At 51.4% G+C, this 15,841-nt stretch overlaps 2 protein-coding genes and 1 pseudogene across 4 annotated transcripts; 1 reads left to right on the forward strand and 2 right to left on the reverse strand.

The window, feature by feature from the left end:
* Positions 1-701: 701 nt before the first annotated feature.
* Positions 702-4,639, reverse strand: LOC126996807 (uncharacterized). 3 transcript variants are annotated; one of them, XR_007751613.1, is made up of 3 exons: positions 4,070-4,639; positions 2,228-3,350; positions 702-2,062 (listed from the first exon to the last, which is right to left on the reverse strand). XR_007751613.1 is itself a non-coding variant. In XM_050857669.1 (2 exons), the coding sequence occupies exons 1-2, from the start codon at positions 4,155-4,157 to the stop codon at positions 3,091-3,093; spliced, it is 348 nt and encodes a 115-aa protein (XP_050713626.1). In that variant the 5' UTR covers positions 4,158-4,639; the 3' UTR covers positions 2,094-3,090. The 3 variants fall into 3 exon arrangements, 1 of the variants encoding a protein (XP_050713626.1); XR_007751612.1 differs by having other exon boundaries at positions 2,144-3,350; XM_050857669.1 differs by lacking the exon at positions 702-2,062 and having other exon boundaries at positions 2,094-3,350.
* A 35-nt stretch (positions 4,640-4,674) lies between these two features.
* On the reverse strand, positions 4,675-6,274 carry LOC126996806 (uncharacterized). The gene is made up of 2 exons (XM_050857668.1): positions 5,977-6,274; positions 4,675-5,407 (listed from the first exon to the last, which is right to left on the reverse strand). The coding sequence occupies exons 1-2, from the start codon at positions 6,062-6,064 to the stop codon at positions 5,133-5,135; spliced, it is 363 nt and encodes a 120-aa protein (XP_050713625.1). The 5' UTR covers positions 6,065-6,274; the 3' UTR covers positions 4,675-5,132.
* Positions 6,275-8,032: 1,758 nt separating this feature from the next.
* Positions 8,033-15,841, forward strand: part of LOC126996805 (inhibitor of nuclear factor kappa-B kinase subunit epsilon-like) — a 46,816-nt pseudogene continuing 39,007 nt past the window's right edge.

Genomic DNA, 15,841 nt, shown 5'->3' on the forward strand with positions numbered 1-15,841 from the left:
AAATAACAGGTCAAAGAGAACAAAAAAAAAAAAAATGGAGGAACGCCATAAGGAACAGTTGGCCGATGGGTTAGGAAAGTAGGCTAAGGACAAATATTCTTAAGCCTTTCGGCCATATACAAGGCTTTCGTAGGCTTTTTGGGCATTTCCATGGGTAGTTTAATGACCCTGGTGGTAGTTTGACCGTTCCTCTGTACCATGAATGTAAATAAACACTCACGGGAACACTTTTAATATATTTTTTGGCCTTTAAAAATTACTGATATACGAGGAACACTCAACGTCCAAGCATATATACAAGGCTTTCGTAGGGTTTGTGGGCATTTCCATGGGTAGTTTAATGACCCTGATAGTAGTTTAACCCTTCCTCTGTACCATGAACGTAAATAAGCACTCATGGGAACACTTTTAATATATTTTTTTGGCCTTTAGAAATGATTAATATAAGAGAACGCAGCGTCGGAACACACACCACGTGGTATTGTTTACAACTGGAAGAGGAGGAAGTGTGGTCAAATAAGATTCTGAATAGTTTTTCATCACTATTACCAAAGCCTCTAGGAAATACAAGTACAGTATTTTTTTATATATACTCCAGGTTATTGTATTTGGTAGTAGTTTATTTTTTTTAGTTGATGTCCAGTGCATTATTTGAAGCTCATTTGACAGCCTTGCCACGTTCACTGTTTTACCATCTCACAACACGCAAACCTATTAGGAAATATATAAGCTCATTTTTCTTTATATATACATACCTACTATCGCTTTAATTAAGAGATGTTGTTTATCAATTGATTGTTTTTTCTAAGGTAGTATTTACTGGGCCATGTAAAACTTTAAAATCCGAAAATTGTTTCTGCTTAACACACTGCATTATACATCACTTTATAACTCTTTTGTTATTCAACATAACGAAATCAATGCATATCGAGTAAAAGCCAAGAAAATGTAGTCTCTAACGAAGTATAACACATAATTGCATATACAGTACTGGGGCCGGATTCATGAAGCCACTACAAGACCGGTCGTTGGTAATTCTTTAAGTAAATCTGTCCTCTACGAATGATCCTTGTGTTTAGGCTGCTCAGATGACAGTGAATGAAGTACATGCTGCAGGTCGACACTTCCTTCATTGTCATTGGAGTCGCTTTAAGATCAAGAGCGTTCCTGGATGATGGAGTTACCAGAAGACTTACCATCAATAGGTCTCGTAAGTGGTTTGATGAATCCGGACCCTGTTTAGGACACACGAGACAGGTAAAGTAAAGCAATGGTGAACGACCGACGCACGCAGTCATCACCTTTACATGCAGTTTTCTCGTTTGTTTACTTTTGGCGCTTGGCTCCTTATCGCACTCAGCGCTTCATATAGTACATACATGACCTGTTTTATTTTTATGCTATTCTCTTTTTATGAAACCAGTCTCAGCTATGCGGATAAAAGTTTATATTCACTTCACTACATTTTACAGCATGATTTAAAACGCTGAGTACTGAATTAAAACTAAACATACAAAAGACAAACCTAATATTCTTTACAATTCCTTATAATCGTTGTGAATTTCCTGCAGTAGTTTTAGATAATGAAATAATTCAACACGTGGAACTCCTTGACAGACACTCAAAACAAAAATAAATCTATAATCACCTAAGAATAACTAAAATAATAATGTTTTCCTTACAATAATCAATGTAGGCCTATGCAGTATACACATGCATATTCGTGGAAGGCTTGTATATGTGCATGTGTTGGTATAAGGGTGTGAAAAAATTAGTTCAGACATGTCCAAGTCATTTATGTGTGTGGGTATATATACACTGTAAGAAAATGTAAATCTGTTTGTGTGTATATGTATTTGCAGGTGTGTGTGTGTGTGTGTGTGTGTGTGTGTGTGTGTGTGTGTGTGTGTGTGTGTGTGTGTGTTTAATAAAATGGCGATACAAAACTAAAACTAAAACATAATCTAAAATCCTTCTCACCCAAGCTCCATCTCCTCTTCCCTCGCCTCCTCCTCATCATCATCATTTTCCATCTAATCCTTATCATCATCATCATCATCACCTTGATTTCTATCATCATCATTGCACTCATCATCATCATCATCATTTTCCATCTAATCATTATCATCATCATCATCATCACCTTCATTTCTATCATCATCATTGCCCTCATCATCATCCTCATCATCATTTTCCATCTAATCATTATCATAATCATCATCATCACCTTCATTTCTATCATCATCATTGCCCTCATCATCATCATCATCATTTCCCTTCTGGTCATTATCATCAACATCATAAACACAGGATGTACAGGTAAGCAGCTGTGGCGACCAAGCGACGAAGGAAACGTTCAGTAAAGGTCATCATGTCTTCACCTTCAATACCCCCCCCACCCCCTTGTGTTCGTAGGGAGCGGGCCTCGTGGTTAAGTACGCGCCATCATACATCGAATCGTTGTGCAAAGGTTGAGTTGAGTTGTCTGGCCTGGTCGACACTTCTTTCATTGCCATTGGAGTCACCTTAAGATCAAGCGCGTTCCTAGATGATGGAGTTACCAGAAGACTTACCAACAACAGGGTCTCGTAAGTGGTTTGATGAATCCGGCCTCAGGAGTCTTGCCTTTGTAACGGCACTCCCTGATGTACCTTTTTCGGGGTCTGTGGTCTTTCTCGGTCTGGGTCTTTTGAGTTTCTAAATTTCTTTACGTCTCCTCTTCATTTCTTTTATTTTCTCTTTTTTGCCCAAATTTATATAGTATTGTCTTTACTGTCTCCATTTCTGTGTTTTCATAAGGTCCGATCATGCACAAATAGGCGTCCTCTTGCCGTATCCCTCTTCCGTAGGTCTTGCCACGACGGCCCAGCGCGGCGCGGAAACTACAATCTTGCAGGTCTTAGGGAACGGACCTCGGGGTTAGGTAATGCATCATCAAGGCCTTGCCCACCATCATCATTCACTACATTACGTTCATTACAGCCCGTTCATGCTCAAGCAGTCACCGTTTTGTCTCATTCCCGCTCTTGTAGGTCCCGCCACGACGGCCCAGCGCGGCGCGAAGTCTAAAATCTCTTTCCTTTTGAGTTCTTATGGGGAGCCGGCCTCGTCGTACAGAGACCCGCTCATCCTCAAGTAGCCATCATTTTGTCCTGCGTTTTGTCTCATCCTTGCTCTTGTAGGTCCCGCCACGACGGCCCAGCGCGGCGCGAAGTCCACAATCTCTTGATATACGTTGTCCTCGTCCTCAGCCTCGGTCCTCATGCCCTGGGAGGCGTCCGCTCGCTGACGTGGTGGGACGATGGGTCGCGGTGGGTCCACTGTGTTGTGGTAAATGGGCTCAGCGGGTCCTACGGGTGGAAGATTACCATTACGACTACGACCACTTCGACTAAGGGGAGATTGAGGTGAAGGTAAAGTTAGGGGCACACGCTATAACTGCGCGTGGCTGCGGTGCTCATCTCCGTCTCTCTCTCTCTCTCTCTCTCTCTCTCTCTCTCTCTCTCTCTCTCTCTCTCTCTCTCTCTCTCACACACACACACACACACTAAAAAGAAAATAGAAAAGAAAAAAAATGATGATGAAGTAGAAGATATAGAAAACAGGAAAGGAGAGCGTATCCTACAATTAATACGAAAGCTACTATGGTTTAACGTTATATTTTCAGAACTTTGATATATTTCTCCAGCTCTTTTTACTTAATATTTCCTTTTTTGCTGGTCTCCTTTCTGTATTTTCTTCCTTCTGCTTTTCCCTCCCTCCCTCCCTCCCGCCTCAATAAGGTTCACATCCCTCCCACTTCTCCCCCGCTGCCCCGCCTTCACCTCCTTTGACTCTCTCCACTTTGTTTATTTCAAGGCTTACAGTAACATCATTTTACCTTAATTTTCCCCATCCCTCTCATTTCTTCACTGCAATCCATTCTTCCTCTCACTATACGTTCAAAACTAGCCATTGAAATACCCACAGTTAAAGTCTACGAAAATCTTATCAAATGTGCGTGAGGGGGATGAAAGCCTAAAAATATTAGAAATACTAATTACCATTATCATTATTGTGAGTGACTAACCTTCCACAGTGTTCCTTCGTTGCCGGAAACGCTTCACCAGCAGCACCACCAATGCTGTCATCACCATCACTTCCGCCACCAACACCATGATTATCACAACCTCCGTAGATAGCCAAGTTGCTGTGTCCTGCGTTGCATCGGGAGGGGCTGTGGCGGAGTGTGTGGCTGCTGGCTTAAGGGTAGTGGTGGTAGTGGTGGTGGTGGTGGCAGTAGAATTCTTCGTGTTTGGAAACTCCTTGCAGTGGTAGTTTGGAAAGTACCCCCGTGCAAGTCCTTCTGGTACCTTGCCAACGACGCAAAGCAAGAGTTGGCTAAACTTCCAACTCGAGGGGCCGTGAGCCACAATATGAAGACGCAGCGGGCTAGGAAAGCGGTCGAATATGGTGAAGTACTTGAAACGGCACGTACCACTCTTTATCTGAAGCTCAAAATGCTCCTCCCCATCGCCGGACTTGAGCTTCTTCACCTCCAACAGGAACACCCACCATGACCCCTGAGGAAGGCAGTCACTCAGCGGGAACCATGCGAATTGGCGATGAGAATCTCCTTCCTCTAGATTGATGCCCCGAAAGCCTTGCTCAGTACACAAACAAATATGTGTCCTCGTAATCTCCCATCACAGTTTCAGTTTCACTGGTCTTGGATTCCTCTGGTGGTGTGACGTATATGTCGGCAGGGCACCTCAGGGCCATGACGTGCCTGGGGGAACCTCCTGGCGCAGGCACCGCCGAGGACAGAAGCAGCAGAAGGGGCGGGAGCAGCCCTACTTTCCTTATAGTAGATAACGTGGTATAGGGTAAATATTTTTGATAAGGAGGACTTGAAGATGCTCGTTGTCAGGGAACCAAATCTCTTCGAAATCATGAAAAAAAAAACATCTTAATTAATCAAGAGTGAAAAATTAAGGATGTTTTCAGATATTTTTGATCCCTACATTCTTTTCTATGCTTTTACGGGGAGGTTTGAAGACAAGAAGACATAATAAACGTAGTCAGGGAACCAAATATGTCCTCGAAATCATGAAAAAATAGCATCTTTGTAAATATACTAAGCCTTTGAATTCTTATACGGGAGCCGGCCTCGGGGTTAGGTACCCATCATCCTCGTACAAAGACCTGCTCATCCTCAAGCAGCCATCGTCTTGTTCAGCGTTTTGTCTCATCCCTGCTCTTGTAGGTCCCGCCACGAAGACCAAGCGCTGCGCAAAGTCCTCAATCTCATCATATACATTGTCCTCGTCCTCAGCCTCGGTCCTCATGCCCTGGGAGGCGTCCGCTCGCTGACGTGGCGGGACGATGGGTGGGGGAGGGTCCACCACGTTGTTGTGGTAATTGGGCTCTGCGGGAAGAGGGTTACCGTTATGACTACGACCACTACGACTAAGGGGAGATAGAGGTAAAGGTAAAGTTAGGGACCACACTATTGCTGCGCGTGGCTGCGGTGCTCATCTCCGTCGCATTGTTCCTTAATTGAGCCTAGATAGATAGATAGATAGACAAAGCTACTTGAACGTAGGGACTGGGATCGATTTCTATATTTCATTTTTTTTACCAATTCATCGTTCATAGCCACCTCACTCCCCCCACACCTCCGCTCCCTGCCCCTCCTCCTCCCCGTCTTAACAGCAACAGGTCATTCCCTGAGGACAGGTGACTCTCTCTCTCTCTCTCTCTCTCTCTCTCTCTCTCTCTCTCTCTCTCTCTCTCTCTCTCTCACACACACACACACACACACACACACACACACACACACACACACACACACACACACACACACACACACACACACTAAAAAGAAATACTCACAATTAAACTCTACGAAGACCTTATCAAATGTGCGTTCGGGGGATGTAAGCCTAAAAATATTAGAAATACTAATTACCATTATCATTATTATCAGTGACTAACCTTCCACAGTGTTCCTTCGCTGCCGGAAACGCTTCACCAGCAGCACCACCAATGCAGCCATCACCATCACTGCCGCCACCAACACCATGATTATCACAACCTCCGTAGATAGCCAAGTTGCTGTGTGCGTTGCATCGGGAGGGGCTGTGGCGGAGAGTGTGGCTGCAGGCTTAGGGGTGGTGGTGGTGGCGGTGGTAGTGGTAGTGGTGGTGGTGGTGGTAGTGGTGGGTGTAGTATTCTTCGTGTTTAGAAAATCCTTGCAGTGGGAGATACGAGAGTACCCCCGTGCAAGTCCATTTTTTACCTCGCCAAAGGGGCAAAACAAAGGTTCATGACTCCACCTCGAGGGGCCGTGAGCCACAATAGACAGTGAGTCAAAAAAGTCGTCAGTTATGGTGAAGCACTTAAAACTGCACGTACCACTCTTTATCTGAAGCTCAAAATGCTCCTCCCCATAGCCAAACTTGAGCTCCACCTCCAACAGGAGCTCCCACCAAGACCCCTGAGGAAGGCAATCGCTCAGCGGGAACCATGCGAGTTGGCGGTCATCCCCATCCACAAGACTGACGCCCCGAAAGCCTCGCTCGGGGTACACATACAAATGCTTGTGCATGTAGTCTTCCACAGTTTCATTGTAAATGATCTTGGAACCCTCAGATGGTGTGATGGATATGTCGGCAGGGCACCTCAGGGCCATGACGGGCCTGGGAGAACCTCCTGGCGCAGGCACCGCCGAGGCCAGAAGCAGAAGAACGGGTGGGAGCAGCGACGGCGCCATGAGTGAATGTGGAGGGCGAGGTGGTTCTGTGTGTGTGTGTGGGGGAGAGGGAGCGTGAGAATGTATTCAGACGAGACCTTTCCGGATATCCACCTCCGGCCACTCCTCTTGTTCTTGTTTTTCCTTTCTTGGAGCTATTTTAATTAATGTAGAATCATTTAGGTTTCAGGACAGATCACCTAGTCTGGACCATTGAGTGTGTGGTCTGAATTTCTTTGTAAAAAATCTCTTCCACGATGACCTGATCTTGACCTGACCTGACCACAAGTGACGGTAGGGCACGTGTCACTTCAGCATTCCCACATTCGTAAGGCAATGCAACTATTTTTTGCTTCCTACTTATATTAGATAACGTGATGGCTGTAATATAGGGTGAATATATCTGATAAGGCTCTAGGGCTTGATGATGCTCGTTGTCAGGGAACCAAATAGGTCTTCTGAATCATGAAAAAAACCGCATCTTAATTAAATAAACCACATGTAAAACTAGCCATGGGACTTTTCTATGTTTTCTGGGAGGTCTGAGAAGATTAGAAGACATAAAAACCGTAGTTAGGTAAACAAATATGAGTCAAATTTTGAAAATATACCATCTTTATAATGAACCATATATGGAACTAGCCATGGAATGTATAATAAGCCTTAGTTTTATCTGTACACTCTTGTCTATGGATTTCCGGGAAGTTTGAGGATTGGAAAACTTAAAAATAGCAATCAGGAAGCCAAATATGTGTCAAAAATGTGAAAAAAATGGCATCTTGAGTAATAAAACCACGCTGGAAACTTGCCATGGGATGTGTTCTAAGGCTTTTTTTCATCTGTACACTCTTGTCTATGGTTTTCCGGGAAGTTTAAGGATTGGAAAACTTAAAAATAGTAATCATGAAACCAAATATGTGTCAGAAATGTGAAAAAAATGGCATCTTGAGTAATAAAACCACGCTGGAAACTTGCCATGCGATTTGTTCTAAGGCTTTCTTTCATCTGTACACTCTTGTCTATGGTTTTCCGGGAAGTTTAAGGATTGGAAAACTTAAAAATAGTAATCATGAAACCAAATATGTGTCAAAAATATGAAAAAAATGGCATCTTGAATAATAAACCACGCTGGAAACTTGCCATGGGATGTGTTCTAAGGCTTTCTTTCATCTGTACACTCTTGTCTATGGTTGTCCGGGGATGTTTGAAGATTAAAAAGGCAAAAATACAACAAAAAACAACTCAGAACAAACCCAGACTAGGACCAAAAGCCATTACATCTCTCCAACGGTCACCTGTACAGCAAGAGCAAGAGCATCAGGGCACAAGAAGAAGAAGAGGAGGTGTTTGTCTTACTTTGTGGTGATGGTGTTGCTGACATTTTTAGGTGCTGAGGCCACATCCCTGCTCCAATTACCGACCTAGCCCAGCCGTTAACTACCCAAACCTTCCTTAATAGTCCCCTCTGTTGACTGGCTCCGTGGATGACTTAGGAAGAAGTTATCAGCCATAGGAATTCGTCACCATCCTACCTGTGACCTTGAATTTCCAGTTGGACAGGTGCATATTTCTCACCTGTAGTTGCAGTACGTATTTAGGGGCGAAGGAGTCATTTAAGTATTGTTACGCCACCCCCCCCTACCACACACCATACACGGGCAGGCAGGTGGCGTGATCCCCACCAGAACAACCACACGGGCACCAGTCACTCACAGCGGCCCACACCGCACCCCGAGGGGAGGAGAGAACGAGGCAGGGCACAAAGGATACACGTTCAACACTAAGTTCTAGTTTAATGACAGGTTCCTCACACAGTACAGAGTACAGCAACTTTCAAAGGCACAGAACAGCTAGTTAATCAGGCACAGTACAGGGGCACGACAGACACGCACACACGGATGCACACAGCTCGCGAGCGGAGCAGCTCAACACTCTCTCAAGCCCAGACACGCGTCTTCTCAACTACCCCTCAGCGCCTCTCGCTCGCCACCCTCCACCCTGCCGACTCAGCACTTCCTGCCCGGCGGCCGGAGGCCCCGGGCTCCCCTCTGTCTCTCTTGTCCCAACAAGTAGAGTTGCACCATGCTGAGCTAACATTGCATCATGCTACAATTTCATCACATTACACATACAATCATTCACATACAGCACATTCGTAACATTATCCCCTCCTTCAGAAGGCAGTCGACCCGGCTGCCCCAACATTCAACAAACAAAACATGAAATTAATCAAACTAATCAGTCCCCTGGGACATCACTAAAGTCTCTTAACCATCCCGGCCGACGCCTCTCTCGCCGAGGGCGCCGCTGGGATGCGGGCGGCGGCAGGCAGGCGGTGGCACCCAGAGCCGCGTCGTCGGCTCCAAGTACTTGCTCAGGGTCGTCACTGACATCTGCCGCTTCGCCCGCACCGCCCATGTTCTCGTTCGCCCCGTGGTCAACCTCTGACACGTCCTCGTCGCTGCTGCTGGGGCCTACGTCCTCTCCTTCCTCACCATGGCCCCAGGAGTAGCGCCCTGGACCGTGGTAACGCCACAGCCGGTCCACGTGGACAACAGACGGGCGCTTTCGTCCCCGTCGAATCCGGTAGGTGACGTCAGAGAGGGCTGCCACCACCGTGTACGGCCCCTCCCAGGGGCTCTGTAGCTTCGGCGAGAGCCCTCGTTTACGGCGGGGGTTATGCAGCCACACTCTGTCACCCACGGAGTACCTCACGTCCCTCATGCGCCGGTCGTATGTCTCCTTCATGGCCTGGCCTGCCACCTTGAGCTTGCCCCGTACGCGTCGGTGCACCTCAGCCAGGGTTTCCTGCAGTGCCGCTGCGAAGCCAGAGGTGACGGTGGGCAGGCTCACGTCGGGGGGCCGCCCCGTGGCCAAATCCACCGGTAGCCTAAGCTCCCGGCCGAACATGAGGCGGGCGGGCGTGTAGTCCGTTGCCTCATGCACAGCGGACCGGTACGCCATCAACATAGCGGGCAGCTTGACGTCCCAGTCTTCTTGGCCTTCCCCGCAATACTTGGCCAGCTGTTGCGCAAGGGTCCGATTGAAGCGCTCCACCATGCCGTCAGACTGCGGATGGAGGGCGTCGTCCGGGTCTTGCGCACCCCAACAGCTCGCAACACTCCCGGAACACTCGGGACTCAAACTCACGGCCTTGGTCAGAGTGCAGTTCCGCGGGTACACCAAACCGGGTAAAGAATTCATTCACCAGCACGCCCGCCACGGTCTCGGCCTCGTGGTTAGGGAGTGCATACGCCTCGGGCCACTTGGTGAAATAGTCCATCACCACACAGATGTACCGGTTACCCCGTGGCGTGAGAGGCAGCGGGCCGGCAATGTCCACGGCCACCCGCTCCATGGGCGCCCCAACGCAGTACACCTGTAACGGAGCTCGGTTTCTCTTGGCGGGGCCTACTTTGCACACGTCACACGCTCTACACCACTCGGACACGTCACTTCGCATTCCCACCCAGTAGAAGCGTTGACGGAGACGGCACAGGGTCTTTTTCTCGCCCAAGTGGCCACTGGTAAGTCCGGCATGTAACTCCCTCAGCACCTCAGCGCGCAAAGCTCGGGGCACTAATACAACCCACGCCGCTCAACGCCTCCCAGCGCTTTACTAACACACCTCTCTCGTCTACTCGCAAAGTTTCCCACTGATCTACTAGGCACTTGGTGGCGGGGCTCTCCACCGCCACTGCCCGCTCCCCGCCAGCCTCGAGCCACTGGATGATGGGAGCGAGATCAGCGTCCTCACGCTGCGCCTTACGCCACTTGTCATCCCCCTCAGCGACGCCCGCTAGCACCTGCAGGCGGAGGCACAGAGGGTCAGAGTCCTTCTGGGCACAGTGTGAGCAGCCAGCCTCACACGGGCGTCGACTCAGACTGTCAGCGTTGCAGTGGACACGACCCGGGCGGTGGACGATGCGATAGTTGTACTGCTCGAGACGCCCCAACCACCTCGCCAGCTGACCCTCCGGCGCTTTCAGCGTCTTCAACCACTGCAGGGCAGCGTGGTCGGTCCGGACGGTGAACTCAGCGCCGTATAGGTACGGGTGGAAGTGCTCGAGACTCTTCACCACCGCCAGCAGCTCCTTCCTCGTCACGCAGTAGTTGCGCTCAGGTCTACTGAACTTGGCGCTGTAGTAGGCCACGACGTGCTCCCTTCCGTCCTTCACCTGTGACAGGACCGCCCCGACGCCCTCGGCACTGGCGTCGGTGTCCAACAGGTAGGGAAGCTTCGGGTCCGGGTAAGGCAGGACCGGTGCCTCCACCAGTGCCTTCTTCAGGCCGTCGAACGCGGCCTGGCACTCCTCGTCCACAGGAAGCACGCCTCTTTCCTGGTGAGCCGGTGGAGAGGGGCTGCCACGCTGGCGAAGTCCTGCACGAAGCGGCGGTAGTACGTGCACAGGCCCAGGTAACTCTAACTTCCGCCACATTGGTGGGAACGGACCACTTCTCCACCACTGCCACCTTCTGCGGGTCGGTGCACACGCCGTCCCGACTGACGACATGCCCCAGGAACGGTACCTCGTGCTGGAAGAGCGAACACTTTTTGGGGCTGAGCTTGAGGTTGGCCTTCCTCAGCCGCTGTAGTACCTCCTCCAGCCGCTCCAGCTCCTCCTCGAAGGTGCTCCCGAAGACGATGACGTCATCGATGTAGACGAGCGCTGTCTTCCACTGCAGGCCCTCCAACACCCTCTCCATCAGGCGCTCGAAACAGCCAGGGCGTTGCAGAGACCAAAGGGCATGACGTTGAACTGCCACAAACCCTGCCCGAAGAGAAAGCGGTCTTCGGCTTATCCTCCTCTGCCATCTCCACCTGGTGGTAACCCGACTTCAGGTCGAGTGTGGAGAACCACCTGGCCCCACCAGTGCGTCGAGCGTGTCGTCGATCCTAGGCAGGGGTAGAGTCCTTGACAGTCACATCATTCAGCGCCCGGTAGTCCACACAGAAGCGCTGCGTGCCGTCCTTCTTCTTAACCAGGACTACCGCTGAGGACCAAGGACTGTCTGACCGCTCAATCACCCCCTGCGCCGCCAGCTCGTTGACAGTGCGCTGCATTTCCTCCCGCCTGGCTGGTGCAATACGTCGGGGCGGGCTCTTGATGGGCACACTATTTCCCGTGTTGATGCTGTGCTTCACCAACCCCGTGCGGCCCAGATCCAAGTCACCCCTGCTGAACACGTCCGCGTACTGGGCCAGGGTGTGGCGCATCTTCTCCGTTTGCGCCTCCGTCAGGTTAGCGGCGCTCCGGTGCGCCAAATCCTCCAGGAAGTCGGGCAGCGGCCCCACAGCGGCCGACTCCTTGCTGCCCGACGTCTCCTCTGGGCGCTCCACCTCCTCACAGGTGCCCAGCTTGGCACCAGCGGGTACCTTCCGGGCCTCGTCGGAGAAGTTAGCTACCAGCACCGTAACTAACTCCTCCCCCGCCCCAACGAGGCTCCGTCCGACTGCCACGCCGTCAGCCAGCCGCAGGTTTTCCGTGGGCTCCACCATGCCTTCCGCTCCACGCATCGCTCTGGACAGGCGACACCGGACCCTGGCCTCCGTCCTAGGGGCAAGGTGCAGACGCTCAGCCGCGACTACCTCTGCACAGCCAACCTCCGGAAGCAAAGGCACGTCTTGACCGCGTACCCTCACCAGCTTCCGTCCGAGGTCGACACAAGCCTTGCTCTGCGTCAGGTAGTCGAGGCCCAGCAAACACGGCTCGTCCAGATCGGCGACGTACACCGGCAGCCGCTCCACAGCGCTGCCTACGCCGATACGAACCTCCACTGGGCCCTTGAGCTGCACACAGTGCCCCGTGACGCCGCACAGCCTCTGTGGCGCGTCTGGGAGTCGCGTGGCGGCCAGCATATCAGGCCGCACCAAGGTCTTCTCAGCCCCGGTGTCCACTGTCAGGCGGCATGGCTTCCCGTTCACTGAGCCCTCCACCTGCATCGCACTGGTTATCCGGCGGCAGCTAACGCAAGTCGGGGCCCGGGGACTGACGGCTGGGATTCGGCCCCCTTCTCCAGCCTGTCCGGGTTTCCCGCCTGCACTACCTCCTTTGGCTTGGGGCAGGCGCCCGAACGGTGGCCAGACTTGCCACAGTCCTTGCAGCAAGGCTGAAAGGCGTCAGAACTCAGTCGGTCAAGGGAACGCGTCCTTCGCTCCCTCGGACAACGACTGCGCATGTGCCCCTTCTTGCCACAGCCCCAACACGAGCCGAAAACCGTCCGGGCTCGCCTTCCTCGACGCCGCCTTCTTCTCCACCGTCGCCTTCCGGCCCCGGAGGTCACGGCGGGGCTGGGCGGCCGCCCCTAGGCCGCTGGTCGTCTTCAGGAAGGCCTCGAATTCCAAGGCCCTCGCCAGCGCCACATGCAGGTCCCCAGGGTGCGCCTGCTTAACGTAAATCTGCAGCTGCTGGTCGTGCAGAGCGTCAACAAAGAAATCGCGGGCCAGCACCACGATCATCTCTTCCGGGGCAGCAGGATACGACCTTCTGACCAGCGCTTCCACGTCCTGCGCCAGCTGCGACAGTGTCTCGCCGCGCTCCCGAGTCCGCTTCTTCAGGCGAGCTCGGTACACCTCGGCCTGAAGGTGGTGCCCGAAACGACGCCGCAGGGCCTCCGCCATGCTCCCGTAAGAGGCACGTTGGGCCGGCGGCAGGTGCCCCAACACTTCCACAGCTGGGCCCCGAAGCGCTGTTGCCAACTGCAGCGCCTTCTCAGCTTCGTCCCAGCCCTGGGCAGCAGCTAGCATCTCAAACTGGGCAACATAGGCCTCCCAGGCCACCTTCCCGTCATACTCCGCCGGCTTGCGCCTCCCCGAACGGCGGGAAGCCGAGGGGCTGGATGGGGGGGAAAGCGGAGCACGTGGGCTGTTAGCCGGCCGGCATGGAGAGGGCGGCGGTGACGGCGGCAGAGAGGCGGGGTGAGTGGGTCCGACTCCGGCGCCAGTTGGACCCAAGGGGGCAGCTCCGATGGCTCCCCAACCTCCTGCGGCAGCTGCTGGCTCTGACACAACGCTGCGAGGGCCCAGGGGTTCTTGCCAGGGGCCCCATGAGGACCCCAGCAAGTCCGTCACCCTGGTGCTTGCCGCCAGCACGCGTGACGCTTCTTGTTCCTCCCCGCGTGACGTTGCCAGCTCTCGCCGCCGCCTCTCCGCCTCCACCTCCTCCCTCAGGCCCTGGACCTCGCCTTTCAGAGTCTGCACCTCTCCCAGCAGTTCACTCTTAACGCTGTCGCAGGCCTTGTCGGTGTACTGCTGGGTTTCCGCCTTCAGGGACGAGAGACTGCTCTGGAGGATATCGGCAAGATGGCGTGCCTGCTCGTCTGCCCTCTCTTCTGCCCTCTGAGCCTGCTCGCGAGCCCTCTCGTCTGCCCTCTGATCCAAATCCTGCCTCATACTGGCCAGCATGGCAGCGAACAATTCCATCTGGCCCGGCTTCACCTCACCCGGGTCAGCCTCGGCCTTGCCCGTCTCCTCACCCTCACGGCGACCACTGGGGGACGCCATGACACTCGGCGCGCTTCACTGTTCACTTATCCCCACTCCTTTGACACCAAGTGTTACGCCACCCCCCCTACCACACACCATACACGGGCAGGCAGGTGGCGTGATCCCCACCAGAACAACCACACGGGCACCAGTCACTCACAGCGGCCCACACCGCACCCCGAGGGGAGGAGAGAACGAGGCAGGGCACAAAGGATACACGTTCAACACTAAGTTCTAGTTTAATGACAGGTTCCTCACACAGTACAGAGTACAGCAACTTTCAAAGGCACAGAACAGCTAGTTAATCAGGCACAGTACAGGGGCACGACAGACACGCACACACGGATGCACACAGCTCGCGAGCGGAGCAGCTCAACACTCTCAAGCCCAGACACGCGTCTTCTCAACTACCCCTCAGCGCCTCTCGCTCGCCACCCTCCACCCTGCCGACTCAGCACTTCCTGCCCGGCGGCCGGAGGCCCCGGGCTCCCCTCTGTCTCTCTTGTCCCAACAAGTAGAGTTGCACCATGCTGAGCTAACATTGCATCATGCTACAATTTCATCACATTACACATACAATCATTCACATACAGCACATTCGTAACAGTATGTTAAGTACGTTTCTAGTGGTGTATTGCTTTAAATATGTGTTCTGTATATGTCTTGTTCAGTACGTGTATGAGACTTGGTGACTGGTTCCTTGTTGGGTTGAGGGGCAGGTGAAGTTTATTGTGGTTTTGGGTGATTAAATGCCTCTCAGTGGGTGTATTTCTCTGTATTTGTGTGTTCTATATTCATCAGTTCTTGTTCAGTACGTGTATAAGACTTGCTGGCGACTGGTTCCTTGTTGAGTTTGAGGGGCAGGTGAAGTTTATTGTGGTTTTGGGTGATTAAATGCCTCTCAGTGGGTGTATTTCTCTGTATTTGTGTGTTCTATATCCATCAGTTCTTGTTCAGTACGTGTATAAGACTTGCTGGCGACTGGTTCCTTGGGTTGAGGGTAAGATTTAGTTTATTTAAGTTTTGGGTGATAATAAATGCCTCTCAGTGGGTGTGTTTCTCTGTCTATGTGTGTTCTATATCCATCAGTTCTTGTTCAGTACGTGTATGAGTTTTGTAGGTTACTGTTGGTTCCTTATTGGTTGAGGATGACCAAGATGATTCAGGGTCTGAGGAACCTCCCATATCAAGATAGGCTGAAACATTTCAACTTACATTCACTAGAAAGACAAAGAGTGCGGGGAGATCTGATAGAAGTATTCAAATGGGTCAAGGGTTACAACAAAGGCGATATAAGTAAAATACTGAGAATTAGCCAGCAGGATATAACACGCAGTAATGGATTTAAATTAGAAAGTATAGATTTAGGAGGGAAATAGGCAGGCATTGGTTTAGTAATAGGGTGGTGGGGGAATGGAATAGACTCAGCAATCACATAGTGAGTGCAGGGATGATAGCTTGTTTTAAGAGTAGACTTGACAGGTACATGGATGAGGATGACAGGTGGTAATGGGGGGGAATCTGGAGTTGCCGTGTGTAGGCCATTATGCCTCTTGCAGTCTCCCTATTTTTTTATGTTCTTATAGCCAGCCCCTTATGGTATAAATCAACAAAGAATGACC

The sequence above is a fragment of the Eriocheir sinensis genome, chromosome 11 (assembly GCF_024679095.1).
Source record: "Eriocheir sinensis breed Jianghai 21 chromosome 11, ASM2467909v1, whole genome shotgun sequence".
Classification (NCBI taxonomy): Eukaryota; Metazoa; Arthropoda; class Malacostraca; order Decapoda; family Varunidae; genus Eriocheir; species Eriocheir sinensis.